The sequence below is a fragment of the Ambystoma mexicanum genome, chromosome 9 (genome assembly GCF_040938575.1).
Source record: "Ambystoma mexicanum isolate Mex_15411 chromosome 9, UKY_AmexF1_1, whole genome shotgun sequence".
NCBI lineage: Eukaryota > Metazoa > Chordata > Amphibia > Caudata > Ambystomatidae > Ambystoma > Ambystoma mexicanum.
The window spans coordinates 1,178,589,264-1,178,608,329 of record NC_090931.1 but is presented as its reverse complement, the minus strand read 5'-3'; the positions used below and the strand labels follow the sequence as shown (position 1 = coordinate 1,178,608,329).

The following is a 19,066-nucleotide window of genomic DNA, read 5'->3' as shown; positions in this document are numbered from 1 at the left end:
ACAGAGAGGAGAAACGACGGCCTAGGTGGTGTGGAAGGTCCAAGGGCTCATAAACCAATTGTTCACCGTGGAGAAGGGCAAGGAAGTCCAGCTTGAGAGAGCTCACAGAAACAGAGGCGGGGGTGCCCCACGATGGATGGTGGTGCAATTCCTCCACTACAGGGAAAACATGGAAGTGCTGGAGAAGGCAAAGAGACTACCGCGCTTCATCTATGAGGGTGACACGATTAGGATCTGCCAGGACCTCTCGACCCTAACCCTCACCCATCGAAGAGAATGTCGCCCCCTTACGTTGTGGCTCACCAGACAAGAGATTAGGTATCGCTGGTCTTTTCCCGTCGCTCTCTCCTTCGAGAGAAATGGAGTTGATTACAGGGTGACGAGCGGGAAGAAGGCGATGCAAGTACTTCATGTCCTCAAGGGCGAGACTGTGGGTGATGGCCCACCCCTCCCCAATTCCAAAAGAGCCCCAGCGGGCCGCTTGTCGATGAAAAAGAAGATGAAGGGAAAGAGGAAATTCAGGAAACCCAACACGCCGACTCAGGCAAGTGAAATAGACTAGGAGACACAGTGGGAGGGCAAGAGGTCCCGCACGACCGCGGCCAGAAAAGTATGGACCCCCGCCAGTGGATGGGAAAAGAAGTGCAGATAAAGAGGAACCACCTCTCCGAGACCAATGGTGGCCTGCTATTGGACAGGCATCTCAAACATGGGGGTAGGGGGGAAAGAGGGTGGGGGTGAATGGAAGCCTTGTTTAGAAGGCTAGACGGACAAGGGACTGAGCCTGAAAGGCTGGGACAATCTGAAGCTGGTGCGGACTTGATCTATCGGGTGCTCCGTGATGACTACTTTTGAGAACGATGGCCGGTCCGAGCAGTTTAAAGTGGGGACTTTTAATGTAAAGGGTCTTAACTAACACACGAAAAGTACCCTGTTGAGCAGAGAAATGAAGAATGCAGGTCTAGATGCCCTCTTTATTCAGGAGACCAGGCTTGTAGCAGGGGAAGAGAGGTGTATCCCAGGCCCCCATGTGGGTCAAACTTTCTGGGCCACTGCCACAACCAAAAAAAGGAGGAGTTGGGATCGTGCCCCGTCGGAAGCATAGACTCACAGAGGTGTCAACTTGGGGCAGAGCAGATGGGAGGGATTTGGTGGTCTCGGGAATTTGGTCAGCGCTAGGATCCCTCTTGCAGCCTTATATTGCCCTAATACGGGCCAAATGCAGTTTTTGAAGGAAACCATGAGAGAGATATTGGGCAGGGAAGAAGGGTTCTTCGTCCTGGAGGAGATTTTAATTTAAGGGCCAACTGGGAGATGGACCATAGTGATAGGCTCAATACATCAGCTAATAGAGGGGGAGGGCAAACCGAAACTTCGCTGATTTCATGTGGACCCAGGGACTGGTAGATGTCTGGAGAGAGGGCCACCCGGTGTCCAGGGCTTATACATTTTATTCTGCACCCCATAGAACTAATACAAGGATAGACTATGGGCCTCATTACGATCATGGAGGTAAAGAAAAAAGGAAGGCGGAATGGTAATACCGGCATCGATTGACGGTCTGGGCCATTACGAGCCGACAACCCGGTAATACCACCACCTCCTGTACCGTTCCCCTTCTTACCGGCATCCGCGCGCACACGCGCCCCATTGTGGCGGCTATACCAGGATGCTGCTAACAGGTGGACATCACAAGTCACGCGGGCATGCACTTACCGGCATCCCGAAGGCAGTAAATAGGGCCTGCACGATGGCGGTATTACAGGCATTGCGGATCACCCGTAAATAGCAAACTGCAATGTAGCCAATTGCCATAGGTGCACACAATCACCACAAGTGGATTCAATGGAGCCTGTCCCAGCACAAAAGGAGCACACCCACACATCACACCCCTTCCTGCACCAAAATGACCCCACTTGCAGTTTCAGTCTTGGGGCTGGAGGACATGGCTGTACTGCTCCACCAGCAACAACAACAAGAACAATAGGCAGCACAGAGGAGACGCAGGAGGAGAAGGAGGGTGAGACAGGCACTGCAATTACCACCAGTGCAGGCAGAGGCACCACGTAGGCAGCCACCGATCCCTCACATCAGAGCCAGTGCATTCAACCTAAACCCTGAGCAGATCCACACCCTGTACCGCTGGACCGGGACACGATCACCACCATAGTGGACATGATACACAATGACATTGTCAGCCTGATCGAAGTTTGCACTGCCATCCCTCTTCTACTGAAGGGAGTGTCTGTGCACCACTACCTGGCCACAGGCCTACCAGCACACAGTGGGTCACCTGCATGGCATATCACAACCTCTCACGCATGCTGACCCAAGTGCTGGATGCCCTCCTGAAGCACGCACACAACCACATATCCCTAACATGGACTGCCCAGCAGCTTGCTGACACTAAAGCTGGCTTCCATGCAGTGGCAGGCATGCCCAATTGCATCAGTGCCATCGACTGCAACCATGTTGAATTGGTGGTTCCACATGCCATAGAGGTTGTGTACCACAATCGTAAGCAATACCATTCCATCAATGTGCAGATGGTATGTGACTCCAGCAAGATCATAACACATTGTTGTGCCCGATATCCCTGTTCCACACATGAAGCCATGGTGCTGCGGAATTCCCGCTACCCCGCTACATGGAGCGACATGCTGGACGACGTGCCTGACTGCAGTGCAGTGGGGGGGTGAATACTCCTCCTCAGTGGGATTGGGGGGGCGAATACTCCACCTGGGTGGGATTGGGGGGTGAGTGGAGACAGCACATACAGCATAACACTGTGGCCCTACACTTTCCAACCTGAACGAGACACAACAATGCCTTACATAAGACCAATGCTGCACACCAATGACAATACAACAGACGTACAAGCAGGCCACATCCCTCAACGCACCCACTGCACATCAACTGAGTATACCCTCTGCAACACAATCCAGCAACATACAGTGAGTATGCCTAACACACATGAATGCAGCAAAACACAACACAGGACATCTGCAAGAGCATGCAAGTGAATACCCTGCATCATCTGGACAATGCAATCCACACCTGCAGACCATTGTACAGCACACATTGTGACAAATTTACCTGTGTGCATACATCCAGGGACATGTGCATGTGAACACCAAATAACTGCAGCCATGACAGTGATTACTACAGGTGTAATGCCAGAAATCAACTCACGCATACCTCATTGTGCTCCCATGCAGGTGATGGTGGCTATCTCTTGAAGCTGTGGCTCCTCACCCCTGTTCGGATCCCGCAGAACAGGCATGAAGAGGAGCACAATTGGGTTCATACCCGTACCCGGGTAGTGATCGAGCAGGCCTTTGGCCTGTTGAAGGCACGTTTCCGCTGCCTCAGTAGTACTGGTAGAGAACTCCTTTACGGGACTCAGAAGGTGGATAAGATCACCATGGTCTGTGCCATAATGCACAACATGTGCATCCAGTGGAACTTACCCCTGCCTCCTGACATTGACCAGCAACCACTGGGTGAAGATGGGGATGATGAAAGATAAGAGTAGTACATCAGCCATGTGCCGATGCACATGACGGACATGCTGTGCGCCAATCAGTGATGGACATTTTTGTTTGATGCACTGTGATGAAGGGGGTGCATCAATTCCCACTGGCTGTGCACTGGGATAGGGGGACTCTGGACACTGTACACCATTTGGCATTAAATTGTGACACACTCAATAAGCAATGTCCAGTCATGTTATGTGTTTCCAAATGAGATGTAATTTTCATAGAAGCTATTTACATAGATGAACAGCTCACCCACGATGCAACTGAGTCTACCCACCCACCCCCATCCCCTCCCACCATCCTCCACACCTCATCCCTCTACTCCCCCACACTCACACACCCCAAACACCCCCCATTCCTCAACTTCCCCACACACACAAGTCCCGGCACACAATATGAGTTCTAACAGCATCCATCCTGCATGTTTGTCTGGCTACAGTCGGCCCCTTTTGTATGGCGGCTGAGGCTCCTCTGGCCGGCGCATGGTGCGTAGTGACCTACATACTGAGCTCATCTGAGTTGAGCTTACACGGGTACTGCTCGTGGATGGCGGGGTTGTGACTCAGCAGGTGCTGCAGGATCTTGTGCCATGTGGCAGCCAAATGTGTGAGTGCCTGGGTCACTGATCGCACCCGCCTGGCAATGCGGTTCACAGTACGGTTGAGTGCCTGTTTGCTGTCAAGGTGGGCCTGGTGTGTGGCTTCCCCTACTGTGATAAATTGTTGCAACATCTCGTCCATGGACTGCTGACGCACCTCCATGCGGGTAATGCGGCCTTCTAGGTCACGTATGTCATTAACTGCTGGTGGTCACATGGGCTTTGAGGGCTGAATACGGGTCCAGCCGTCTCCTCCCCGGAGCTAACACCACAAGACCCATGTCCCAGGGAGTGCTGTGGTGTGTGCCCCCTGGATGGTGTTCCCTCAGTGTCCACCGACATGCATTGGCCTGCCATGTCAGCCTCGTCCTGTTGGACATCATCTTCTGCACTATTTATTGTGGATTGGGCCACCTCCCCTAGGTCACTAGTGGCCGGTGACTGAGGTGCCTCACCATTGCTTGCCATTGGTGTACCCTCCTCGTCCACATGAGCTGGCTGCAGTGGGGCATGGATCATTTTGCCTGTGGGCGTGGGGGCCAGTGTGCCTTGTGGCAGGTGTGCAGTGATGGCACCCAATTTCCCAGGCCGGTGCACATTCCCATGTGTCGGGGGTGGCTGCTCCTCAGGTCCTATGGCCTGCGGCCCCTGTTACCAGACTGCTGTGGCATGGGGTGCTGATTTTCATCCACCCAGCCCTTGACGTGGACAACCTGGTGCCATCATCTTCCCTTCTGCTTCTGCGTGCTACTGTTGGCTTTGTTTCTGCAGCGGGCCTGTCATCGCTGACTGATACTGTGCCTTTGTGGGATGTAGAGGCAGGGCATGAGTCATGTGTAGCGACATCCAACATATATTGATGTCACTACATTTTGGGTCCTGTGCATTGCTGTCTGCATGTTGGAGGGGCAGGCATGGTGCTTACAGGTGTTGTGTGTTTGGTGCAGTGTCTGTGCATCCTTCTAGCGCATCCATGTTGTGCATGCAGTTAGCTTGGTGGATTACGGGTGTGTTGTGGATTGTGTTCGGTGTACAAGCCTCAGGGTCTGCGTGCCATGTGATGTGTCTCTAGGGCTCTGGTGTACACTTGTTGGTGGGGATGTCTGCACCATGCAGTGGGATGTGACAGTGGTGGGGCCTGCTTCTCTGCAGTGCTCCATGTGTGTGTCTGCATGCTGATGGTACTTGGGTTTGGAATTGGGGACTCTGGTGGTTTGTGTCAGTGGGGTTGGTTGTGTGTGTCAGTGACAGGGGTGTGGCGGCATTTCTGTTAGGGCAGACTTTAGGTGGGTGGTGATGGGCAATGTACTTGCTGTCATCAACTTGCCATCAACTTGCCATTTGAGATTAGTCCATTGGCATATTTCCTCGATCCGTCCTTTCCAGGATCACTCCACTTGAGGGGGGAGGAGGGGTAAGGGGGGGTTGGGTCAGAGGCTGGCAGGGATTATTGATGATTGTAAAGTTTTGAGCATTTCCGCCCTATATTGTTGGCCTCTGGCCCCCTGTTTTTGTCTTGATAAAATGCCAATAAAAACTGATTTAAAAAAAAAAAAAAACATTTTCGCATCACAACAGATTCATTGATTTTCAGTTGTGCCCCAACTGTGCTGTTCACATTCCACATTTAGCACAGTTAATACTATTGGACATGTTGTGCACAGTTCTGCCACTGATCAACGTTTCACAATCAAGGACCACAATCCCCCTGCATACTGTATTTATACAATAATCACCTACAATGAAACAACACCTTTCAGCCCAGTGTGCTTTAAGTGTCCAGTGATAAAGTTGCCTGGGAAATTGCTGCCAGGGGGCGACATTTCCCCAAAAATGCACCTCAAAATCAAACACTTTCCCCAAATATTCTAGGATGGCAGTTTATAATATAAAATTATACCCCTCCTGGAATATTTGGGGAAAGTTTTTTGGGGATCAGGAAAAGAAAATTCGCCTACCTGGTGACGTTTTCCAGGAGGCATTATCACATGGAACCCACTTTGCATCTCACACCTGCAGCCACCACTTTATCCGATATGTATAAGGTTATGCTCTCGTGATCAAAAGGCACCCATGCATAACCCTACAATCCAATAGAAAACGCAACCTTTAAAGACCAGTTATGCACTCCTCGGTAGCCTCCAATTCCAAAGTCATTGAACGTGTGTAGCAATGTCTACTATGAGTGCCTTTCACCCAAGGACAGTCATGTATTTCTGTCGTAATGTCTCTGCCTGTAGAACACCACCTTAAAACGTTTTTGCCTCTATGCATTGGAATTGCCATTGAATGTATACAGCCTACCTGCATTGCTTTATAAAGTCTAGATTCGGCTATTGCATGTATAAGTACTACTAAAAACTCTACTCCTTTCAATGCTACTACTAATATTTCGAGTAATAAGACTGCCATTCTTTATTATTATTATTATTATTATTATTATTATTATTATTATTATTATTTTATAATCCATACCATTCATTATTTATTGATTTATTTATTTGTTATTGTCATTATAAATAATGTTAATATTGTATATGTCCAACATATTTGACATATGTATTCACCTTTTTGCCATTTTAATCTAAACAGATAAAATATCAATATCTGAACGTTTGCCATTCTTATTATGCATCTTTAAGGCCACCTGATTTCTAATTCAAAAAAACATACTCAGATTCAAGTGCCCTTTTCATGAATCAATTAAATATGAATTCAAAGCACAGAGGGTACTTAAACGGGAAACATTTTAATTGCCAAAGGTTGCACAGAAGGGTGTTAGCAAGGAAGCATAACCTTTTCCAACTGCAATGTCCTCAGTGCAATATAAGATAATTAAATGTTGACTCATGTGAGATCAGAGAACGTAGGTGGTTCACAGAGGAAAGGCACCTTTGTCAAGTCTTGCAGACACCAAGCACTGGTGTGGTTCAGCATGGAAAGTCATGATTGGGTTGCGTGCTGGTACATATTGAATGTCCCATGATATGTGTAGCCCTGTGCTATTAGTCCACTGCTGATCCAGCCACCCAGAGGAAGCCCACGACTCCTCACATGATGACCTACCTAGTTCCTCCTTTTCTGCACTCCTAGTATTAGAACATGGAGAGAAAGAGTGCTGTTGTAGCTGCAGCCCGTCTCCAACATGTCTACGCTGAGGCAAACATACCAACAGATTGACCTTGGCTAACAGTTCATGGCCTGTCCAAAGTGTTCTTCCAGTCAGCAGTGCCACACATGATAAATAATGCCCCTAAGTATGCAGACGTGTTTTGCTGAGCCAGACAATCTGTGTGCTTCCAATCATTTGTTTGACTGCGTTCTTGTTGTTCATCTGCCCTATGGCTATGAATTAATTGCATTGGAAAATAATGCAATTGTCTCTAAGCTAATTGTAAAAAGAAAATATATACTTGGTATCTGCTAATGCTGTAGAAAGTATGAATCCACAAATGCATAATTGGCAGCTCATTAATTTGCAATTGTGTTGTTCAGCTGTGGACTTTTATTGCATTATAAGAATGTTCTGGATTTCATTAGTACACATTAATTTAAAGATAAAATACCCCACTACCCCCACTCTGGGAATAAATATAGGGCCTTATTTACAAAAATGTTTAACAATGTTGCAATCTCAATGAAAAACACATTGGGGGTCATTACGACCATGGCGCTAAGGGATTACCGGTACCGGTAAGGGTACTGTTACCGGTAATCCCTTAGCGCCAAATTCCCATAACGGCGGCTGGAACCAGCCGTTATTGCAGGGACCCGCAAAGGGACCCTGACAATAATTACGGTACCGCAATTTGCGGTACCGTAATTAACGCCTTTCCCCATTCCCATTATGCCCTATGGGGCAAAAATGGGAATGGGGAATGGCCATGGTGAAATGGGGAAGTACCGTCCCGCCAACTTTGGAATGGGGTGGTACTTCCCCATTTCACCATGGCGGACTTGTTACAATACCGGCAGCAACGGTGCTAATAGCATGGGTTATCGCCGGTGTTGTAATGAGGGCCATTGTATATCAGGCCCATACTGCAAATTAGGGTACCGTTATTAGCACCAAAGTCCACAAAGGGAACTCGTAATAGGACGGTAAGGGATTACTGGTACCGGTGCCCTTACCGGTACCGGTAATCCCTTACCGCCCGGGTCGTAATGAGGCCCAAGTGTTTCAAAGCACATTGAGCGCATGAGGCGCATTTCAGAGTCCTAATCCACAGATGTGGGTTCCAGAATTCATAAACCCTTTCCTTATTCCTTCCCCCTTGCGCTGTGCCTTGACATGCAAAGAGGGCTCAGATAAATTCATTACTGTGTGTGCCTATCCAGTCAGTTGCCCTTGGGCTCTGCCTACTCCAGCAACCTCTCCTTTCTTTGTGCTGCGTCCCAAATAATACAGGTGAGTCCCACAAAAAATTTGGTCCAGCTATACACATAGGGCCTGATTCATAGAATTTCTTGCATGGTTTAAAGTGACTTTGCATTGCTGAAAAGTGACTTTGCACTGCCGAAACACTTTTCAAGCTTTTTTAACCAACGACTTGAGCCTCTCCTCTATCCTCACTCTTCCTCCAACCATCTTCTCAATATTTACTTTTCTGTTGCTAATTCTGCATGTACTGTTATGCAGAAGTGGTGCCCACCACAGTGCGTTGAGGCCATAACGTATTGCATGAGGCAGCACACAATTGAAAGATAACATAATATTGATGGCTGTTAACATTATTTCCTTTGTGATGGTAGAATTTATATAATTCATTGGTGATTTCTCTCTAGTGACTAGCCTTTTACCCCATTTATAGAAATGGTCAAATGGACTTGGTTGAACAAAGTAAAAGTTAATCACAGTGTGCACATATGAACAAAGACAATGGGAAGGTCAGTGATTTGTTTACATATGTGAAATGTCAGCAGACCTCACACAAACAACTTGACTCTCCAATTCACAACATTATCACAACAACAAACAATACAGTCACATTCCCATAACTTGAGAGATATGGGTTGCAATTTTTAAATCATATGTGTTGCTTTCAGCAATGGTGGGTGTCTTTGGTTTACAGTAACAGTGCATTGCCTGTCTTATTAACCACACATGGAAGCTTCAAATTGAAACTTGTTGATGGTCTGGCAAAGGAGGTGAGTCCCATCTTCTAGCCTTCAAAGTAGTTGGCTTTCCCAATAACTGCAAGGCCAACAGTCTCACCACTTTCTTTATAATGCTTTTTGTGTGGAACTTTCTCCCTTTTTTATTCAATAAACTTGAACATAATGTGTTCAAGTTCATTGTGATTATTGAGACAGTTAATGAATGCAGTGTGTTTTTGAAAGTGAACATTGGGCCTCATTCCGGGTCTGGCGGTAACCGTGCTGGTAAAACCAGCAGGTTGCTGCCAGACCCATAATGAATTTCAGGCACCTGACTTCCCGGCGCCACCGGGCTATTCTGAGTCCGGCGGCCGGGAAGTCAGGCGCCGGTAATTTAGCAATTTCCCCTTCCCATTGAGTACCATAGGACTCAATGGGATAGGGGAACACGGAAGCACCGGCACCATTAATAACGGTGCTGGTGCTTCCGTTACGCCTTGCTTATCATGGACGCTGTATCCGGTAAGGTCTGCCCTGTCAGGCACAGTGGCTCCGGCAAACAAACCTGTAGTATACCGGTCCGGTAACAACGGTGCGAAAGAATTACCGGCACCGTTGTTACCAGACCAGCCCACTCGTAATGAAGCACATAGGCCCTCATTACAACACCGGCGGTAACCAATGGCGCTATTAGCACCATGGTTGCTTCCGGTATTGTAACGAGTCCGCCAATGGTAAATGGGGAAATACCGCCCCATTCCAAGGTTGGCAGGGCGGTAATTCCCCATTTACCATTGGCCCTTCCCCATTCCCATTTTTGCCCCATACTGCTCAATGGGACTGGAGAAGGCGGTAATTACGGTACCACAAATTGCGGTACCGTAATTACCTAGGAAGTCCCTTTGCGGGTCCCTACTTTAACGGCTGGTCCAGACCAGCCGTTAAGGTTGGGAGCCGCAAAGGGACCTCGTAATCAGGCATTAAGGGTTTAATGGCGCCGACACCTTTTACGGCGCCGTTAAACCCTTAACGCCAGGGTTGTAATGACCCCTATAGTGTTTTGTCATGTTCCATCTTTAATTTGAAATGAGGAAAATCAAATATGCTAATATATTACAAGTACCCAGTTCAATTAAAGATATGCTGCTGATGTTTTACTTTATTCCCAAGAAAAATAAGATGCATTCAGAATAAGAAATTGAATCTTTCTTAGTCTCAAATAAATATTTGCACTGAATTACTACAAAAACATGTATCAGTAAAATAGGATGGTGAATTTGACCATTTATGCTTGTACCATTGATATATGACAATTAGGTTTTGTGACAAGAATGTAAAATACATAAGAACATGTTTGGTAACTAAGTAATATATGTGTTTCTATTCACTTTTTTAAACATGTAATCTTTACATGTACATACCCTGCATTTCACATTTGAATGATACCTTGCAAATATGTGGTGACAAAGAAAAAGCAGACTCACACTTTGATCTAGATGTATGGCAATCAAAAGAGAAATATTTGGTTGGTGCAAGACAAGGAGCCAAGCATGCCTGCTGTGGAGGGTCAGAAGAAAGTGAAAGACTAGAAGGTGCCATTCTCAGGAAACGTCTACTGTAAATGATAAGGACATGCCGACTAAGGTTCTTGTAGTCAGTTGTGAAGTTAAAATAGATGTTTAAAAAGTCAGTGGGTTGTTTTACATATTGCAAAAGTCAGAAAAAGTAGAATTAGGTTTCTTATTATTATTATTCTTTTTAAGCCTGTGTTATGGAAAATGATGAAAATGCTCCCAACTCAACCTTCCCTTTTGGCCAAATAAAACTCACCCACCTTATCATGAACTCTAGCTTGATGCTACACTTTGGCATAAAACAAAGCACATATTGGAGAACAAACAGGGGGTTCTGGGAAACTCTCTACCAGCACAAACAAAGCCCATTGACTTTTTCTTGGGTGGATGGCCCCTGTGAGAGTCTCAACCAAGTCTGTAGCTCACTGTTCTTTTTACAGAAAAGAAATGTCCCCGCATATCAGTCTTTGTCCTGCCCAGGGGCAGTCCAGCACCGAAATGCTAGGCAATTCTCCTCTTAACAAGTGTACCACAACAACCACATACACGTGTTTCAGCCTAGTTGGGCATCATCAGTGAGGTGAAGATGTGCCTCTCTAATAACAGTGAGCAATATTGTAGAACATGGTTGATAATATTTCTGTTAACAGTTCTTGTTCCTCGAATACCAGAAAATATTTACTTTCAAAATATGATCACAATATGACATGGGAAAGAAAACACCCTTAAAATTGAGGTTCATCATGTCTTGAATGTAGTATTGCATTTGAGGCATGTGCTGGGAACATGTAGGGCTACAAGAAAGATAGAGGGGCTGATTCATGGAATTTATGCGCTTAAAAATGGGGATTTGTGTGCCATTCTGGCCGCAAATCCCCATTTGTTAAACAGAGATTTGCGGGCAGAATGGCACAAAAATCCCCCTTTTTCAGCGCACAAATTCCCTGGATCAGCCCCTAATTGTTTAGATGAGATGAGTAATAAAGATGCTCTTCGTGGCTATTCGCAATACATTTGTTCTAAAAACTGCTGACAGGTCCATATCTCTGGTTTATCTTTGACATATTCCCAGGAGAGGTAAACTCAACTTTTTATGCTGCACCTAATTCTGCACAAGATATCCAATGTTATATGTCCCTTTTTCTGTAAGTAAACTACTGAACTCATGAGGAAATGGGTTTTATAATAATGATGAGGATTGTATTATTTGCATTGTGTATGATACCTTGAGGTTAATTGAATTGTTTATCATTTTATTTTTCATTTTCTGCTTTTTATGATTTAATTTGGAAAGTGTAAGATTTAATGTATCATCGGAATACCGTTTGGTCACTTTTGCGCTTTATACTTTTCATAATATCAACATTCAGAAATATCAAAACAAATACGAACATAGTGTTTCAATAATTCAACAGTGAAATTTAAGCTAAGATTCATGGAATTATTTGTGCGGAAAAACTTGGATTTGTGCGCCATTCTGCTGCAAATCCCCATTTGTTAAACAGGGATTTGTGGGTAGAATGGCGCACAAATCCCAGTTTTGCGGCGCATATAATTCCATGAATCAGCCCCCCTATTGGATTGTCATGTGCAGCATTCTTCACTTTGTATTGCAAACACCCCCCACCTTCTACCTTTCACTAGATAGCAAGAACATCTTAAGATAAGAATTGCACTAATTTTCACACTGGAAGCACAATCTTCAAAACTGGAGGGGGTTAGGAACAGGGAGGGCTCGACCATGAAGAGTGGAGTAGATGCAGTGGCGTATCCTGTACATGAAATAAATACATTATTATAGAACACTGATTTATCAAAATCATCTTTGGCATTGTTTTAACACGAATATCAAATATGATTGTGCGGCTAATGATTTTGCAAACTAGAAAACAGGCACATTAAACTTGCATATAAAGCTCATGCTTTTGATGTACTCATATTCTTGCCAAACATGACCAATGAAATCATGCGATTCAAATGACTCCTGTTATCTGCCTGTTCTAGGTCTGTTGATAGCAGGGGTTAGAACCAACCAACTATTTCCATTCACCTGGGCCCTACAGTTTGGGCCTGATTTACAGAAATGTTTCCAATTGGACTTTTCCACGTTACAAGATCCGTGTAAATCAGGTAGTTTGTTATTTTAAGACAATGATGTGCAATGGAAAGCGATATGTTGGTTGTCAAATATCCACCCTCAATTTAGTGATTCAAAGCTGCTCCAACGAGGCCCAAGGCACAGCGCCACCCACAGTCTGACTCCATTTCTTTATGACAACTTTTTCAAGATGTCAAAACAAGATTGCTTTATGAATCAGGTAAAACACATCTTCATCAGCTGATCCGTAACGACATTTTAGCAACTGAATAAAAACACATGTTTTTTAAAAAAATGTTTTATTGTCACAGTAAGGGAAAATAACTAACTGCCAAACGCGCCGATGTGAAAAGAAAACAACATTTTATTTTTGAGTTGGTGATGATATATTTCAAAGAAATAAATGGAAATTATTTAAATTGTAATGGTTATTTTCAAATGGTCCACTGGTTCCTCTGTTTTTTCTGCAATATCATTCATGAACGATAACGGTCTATCCGAGATCACCATTTGAAATGATTTGTTAGGGTGTGCCATCGGCCAGCTTTAAACGGGACTGGATTGCACAATATCTATATATTGCTAATTTGTTAAAAGCCCATTTTTGCTTTAACGTGATAATATCCAAATATAACATGCTCAATGCCTTTTTAAATGTTGTTCTTTCAAACTCCATGTGTTAGTGCTGAAACGTATTATGAAAGTGCTTAGAAACAGCGGGACTCATCAAGCGCTATATGCAACCTAGCATTGTACTAGCAGAACTCTGAAACCATAATGAACACTCACCGGTACAGCTCTTCCCGTCTTCCATTATTTCGAAGCCATCCACACAGTAGCATACAGTTCCATTTCTCGAAATAGCACATTTGTGCTGGCAGTCCATGTGTTTGCATTTTGGTAACAATTCTGTAAAGATAAAAGGAGTCATTTAAACCATGAGAGGAACACATCAACAGGACGACAATTTAAACAGACTTATTCTATTTCTATTTCGAAAACACACATTGAATAAGCTATTTGTTCGTCAATATAGCAAACAAGGTGCCTGTTAGCTTGCAAATGGTGGCATATCATTAATTCTCTACAACGGAAAAAGAATCACTTTGGGCCTCATTTACAGAAAAAGCGCTAAGGTTCCTGTTACCGCTCTGTGCCTTTACGTTAGGGGCGTGTGTTGTGATGTAAGAGGGGAGGGAAGAGGTGTGCCGTTGGCACGTCAGTTCCTGTTGGAGTTAGACTAAAGAAGTTCAGTTTCCCTGTCTCTCCGGCTCTGTCCTTTTATTGAATGCGTGCCAGCACACTCCAGGCTACAGTTGCACTAAGCATTTAGCTTGAGCCAGAACATTGCACGGAACAAATGTACTGCGCTGGGAGCTGATTCATAGAGTCAAAAGCGCCCATAAATGTGCAGTAGAAATAAAAACGAGCAATGCCAGGAAACCCGTCCACACGTCCCCATAGTAAACAGAACATAGCGCTGTCAGACAACTTTTGTGCCGGACACATAGAAAAAAAGTAATAAAGTATTACTTACAAGCAGTCACCATTACTTGCACAGCTCTCCTGTGCCCCATCCCATAAATAAAGGCAGCCCCCACACACCCACAATTAAAGGCACCCCGGCCATCTACATTAAGGCAACACCCACAAACCCCAACAAACTGCACCCTGCCCCCCTATATTAAGGCAGTACCCACGTAGACCCACTTAACTGTGCCCAGGCCCCCTACATTGAATCAAACATCCACGTATGAACACTAAAATGTGCCCAAGCCCCCTACATTAAGGCAGCACCCACGCACCCTCACTAAACTACACCCGACCCACTACATTAAGGCAGCACTCACGTACCCCCACTAAACTGCACCACGGACACCTACATTAAGGCAGCGCCCATACACCACCATTAAACTGTGCCCCATCTCCCTACATTAAGGCTACACCCACATACCCAAGTAAACTGTGCCCCGCCCCCCTACATTAAGGCAGCCACACGTACCCCCACTAAACTGCGCCACGGACACCTACATTAAGGCAGCTCCCATGCACCACCATTAAACTGGGCCCCAGCTCCCTACATTAAGTCAGCATCCACGTACCCCACTAAACTGCACCTCAGCTCTCTAAGTGAAGGCAACAAACACAAGTCTGCCCTTGTCCCAGTGACCCCACTAAACTGTGCTTCCAAATCAGCATCACTCTACTCTCACCCACACAGTAGTTGCCCCAGCAAGCTGCCACATCACAATTAAGCACGTCAAATACACCTCACCCGAATGCCCACATTTACCCATTCAACGTACAATACTGACACTGTGAGTTGGATGAAATTTGAAATGTCGGACAGTACATCCATTGAACCATCTTGCTTACAGAGGGCCATGACGAATCCCCAGGTCACCTAGACCACATACACTTCTATGTAATTTGGCTACAACGCTTGCTTGACAACAGCTCACTGGATGTCCCCCCCTATCCCTTGCACATCGGGACACAGAAACCAGACTCACACAGATGTACTAATATCGTTGCGTGATGAACAGTCAAAACAGTATATTGGCACACACCCATGTTCTGTTGGGAAAAGGGTACTGTCACATACCCAACAGTAATGGATACTATGATGACTCTTGCAGAGTCATCACAGAATACAACCTAAAGTTTTCTCCCATGTGGCCAGGTAAAGGAAGCCGCTACCTGATCCTAACCCTGGGGGTATTGCTAGGAAGGAGGGTCACATGGGAGGAGAAGGCTATCAAGGGAAAGTGGTGATTCCATCAGAAGAAATGCGGTATTCATCCGTATCCAAGGATGAGGTTTCCCTAATGCCTCAATATCTAACGGCATGTTGTAACAGTAGGACCTCGCATCCCAGATATAAACAAGATGTGTAACATCGGAATCCTTTTTATAGACATCAAAACTATGTATAAAAGGAAAAGGGAGTTAATACAACTTCTTTATTGTTTAATTCTACAATGTGATTGGCCTATAAACCTAAGATAAGACCCTTACCTCCTTCATCATGTTCCCTTAAAAGCACATCTTGTAAACAGAATAGATCTGATGATGTTAAAACAAATAGAAACATTTTGGACTCCAAGTCCCGTAATGTTTCTAGTACTGAGATGAGGAAGAGGGGTCCAGAGTTACCAACAAGTGATGTGCTGTCTAGTTGTTGTAATGGCCCACACCTGAGCGGGACCTTTACGCATTTAAAGGCCCTTCAGGTCCATGCCAAGCAGAAGCAGCAGGTAGAAGTAGAAAAGGGTGTGGCTGCTGTGCTGACAGCAGGACGCCATGCAAAGTGTCTGGTCGAGGTTGGGATCCCTGGTGAATGCAGAGGATGGGCAGCGGGAAGCAGTATAGCGGACGGAGACCCCTCAGGAGGAAAAACCTCCCTCTGTTCTGCAGCCCACTCTGGTGAAAGATTCTCACCATCAAGCGTACAGGGTTGTGCAGGATTTGTTGACGGTCAGCACGAGCGAAGGGAGGCTGATGGGAACTGTCAAATGTTATCGGAGATCTGCCAAATAAAGCAGAAGTGGAAGCAGAGTGTCAGAAGGAGACGCAAGGATAGACTGGTGAGTTGGCTGATTCACGTAACATTTGTTTTGAATTTCACTTGAGAAGTTTAAATTGCCATGCAATTCCTGTATGATTTTGTTTTATGTATTAGTGTGAGGGGCAGATACATTTGGACATTAGGTCTATTTCCTTTAGCCTTAGATTGGTAGGTAGGGAAATCCTTATTAGGCTAGGGATGTGTCTCTCATTTCTGACCCCTCACGATACCCGCACCCATCACTGTCCCTAGAAAGTGCCAAACAGGCTTTCAGGCCGAGTTCGCTATGATGGTGGTATTAGCCTCACATTATTTGTAACACAAACAACACTTGCCAGCTATGCATCATGAACACCCATGGCTCAGTTCACTGTGGAGTACTTTCCTTTCTCAACTCCTTTACTCAATATGTATCTTAATGTGTACCCCGATTTGATACAGAGCAATATGTGTCGATGTGGACCTTGTGTTTAAACAATGAGCCTAAAAGTCCTCACTCAGAATAGACTCATAGTTGTGTACCAGATGTCCCAAATGCAACATGTACAGAAGGCCATGTTTTGGGCATTCAGTGAAAATATGTCTCACCGTTTCCAGATTATTGGGGTTTTTTCAAATCCTAAAAAAGTGACTTTTCAGGCTCAATTTTAATCGGCTGTCAGTAGATGACCGTACTGGGAGCTGGTTAATCCTAGTAAAAAGGTTTAATCTTCTTATTTTGGGATTGGGACTGATCAAAAGATATGGTCATGGGTGCATAAAACGATGGACCACTTGAGAGACCTGGGCAAACCCACGCAGTGGAGCCCGGTGGGCAGAATTACACAACCAGTGCCACTGACTTAGTTTACGCGAGAACACTTTTTTATATTATGTATAACTCATTCCACTTGAGAAATCTGGTTACCAATTTATATTTGAGAAAGGCTGGTTTACTGTTTCTAGATATTTATATAGGCCCAGCCTACAAATGTCCAGCCTTCCGAGCCATCAATTAAACTCTGGTCGCAATCTGAGTTGACCTTTACGCTTAAGTGACACTGCTTTACGTGATAATAGCCCAAGCTCCAAGCGTAGGTATTCCAACAGAGTACTTTGCTGCAAGCTCAGCATACTATGCCAAAAAAGGCCCTCAACCTATTTTAGCCACTCCAGATTTTGTACCTATAAGCCTTTAAAACCATATAAAATGGTCGGTCAGAACCATTGCTTATATGGCATTAGATTCCCATTCAGTGAGTAACCTGGGTTTCCTTTGGAGAAATGACTAATCAGATAAGTCAATTACCTAGCCTTAGTGATCTTAGTATTTATGATATTTTCATAGCTGCCGTTAGACATCAGATTCAAACCCAGGTATTTATAATAGGCAACATACCGGATCTGCCCAATGCTTAATTCGATCTGCACCCTATTATTTTTTTTTTGTGAGTTGCTAGCATTACCTTTGTTTTATCTAGATGTATCTCTAGCTCATTATCGCTTGAATAGTTTACCAGGGTTTCCAATACAGTTTTTATGCCTATTACTGTGTGACTAAAAAGCCCCAAGTCATCTGCATATAGGATCGCTGTGATACAGTCATGAGACAATCTGTGGGGACCAACTACCCAAGGCTTCTAGGCATCGGATAAGATCAGTAAGGTATCAATTAAAAATAAGGGGGGGGCAACATACGCCCCTCTTTTACACCTCCATTTATACCTATCTTGTCTGATAAATGATTTCCATTGCCCAGTCTGATTCTAGTAGTGGTTTTATCATGAAGAGTTTTTACAATTTCAAGTAACCAGCCAGGGCATCCCCACTTTTGCATTTTCGCCCATATGTTCTCGATTGACTAAATCAAAAGCGGATTTAAAATCCTGTTAGGCTTTTTTTAGGGGTGGATGAGCTTTACCTTTAACTTGGTTAATTAAGCGATCAACCACTCACAAGTTTAAATTGGTACTGACCCCTGCACGAAAACGGGTTTGCAATGGGTGAAGAAGCTTATTTTTATCAACCCATGCAAGCAGGTGCTTTAGCACACAGCTTGCAAACATCTTTCTGGTGGTATCTAATAGCAACAATAAGTGATAGTTTTCCGGACTCAATCTGTCACCAGATTTATGTACTGGAATCAATATGGCACAAGCAATGAAGTCCATTTTATTGGATCAGCCTTCAGTACTACAACTGCTAGCCCATTTGGGCCAGGAGCCCTCAAGTTCTTTGCCTTTTTGATCATCTCTACGATGCAATCCTGATTAAAGTGCAAGGGCCAGGGGGTATCATCTGCCACTGTATATTTGTTCTAGTTTTGGCTCACCAACATTTTAGCTTCAAGAAACGTTCGCCATGTGACTTCATTGATAGGGTTTAACATTCATTTACCATATTTTGGATCTCTAGCTAGAGAACCCTTCCACTCTAGCTAGAGGAAGGGTCCGCTGGATAGTTTTTGAGTTATGTGACGACATGACCTTCAGTAGGTGTTGCCAGTTTTTGTTCAAACCTTGGGTGTTTTGCCCCTTTTGACAATTTCAATATGCATTTCTAATTTTACAGATATTTGCTATAATATCCATCTAGGTAGTGCTGATCTTTTTA

General features: G+C 44.9%; 1 protein-coding gene across 3 annotated transcripts in view; it reads right to left on the bottom strand.

Annotated features, from left to right (window-relative positions):
- The window catches only part of LRP1B (LDL receptor related protein 1B), a 4,835,697-nt gene that overhangs the window by 3,288,246 nt on the left and 1,528,385 nt on the right, over positions 1–19,066 (bottom strand). For all 3 annotated transcript variants that reach the window (XM_069616528.1, XM_069616527.1, XM_069616526.1), the window contains exon 4: positions 13,696–13,815. In XM_069616528.1, the coding sequence (XP_069472629.1) occupies positions 13,696–13,815 (120 nt within the window). The remainder of the gene's footprint in view (positions 1–13,695; positions 13,816–19,066) is intronic.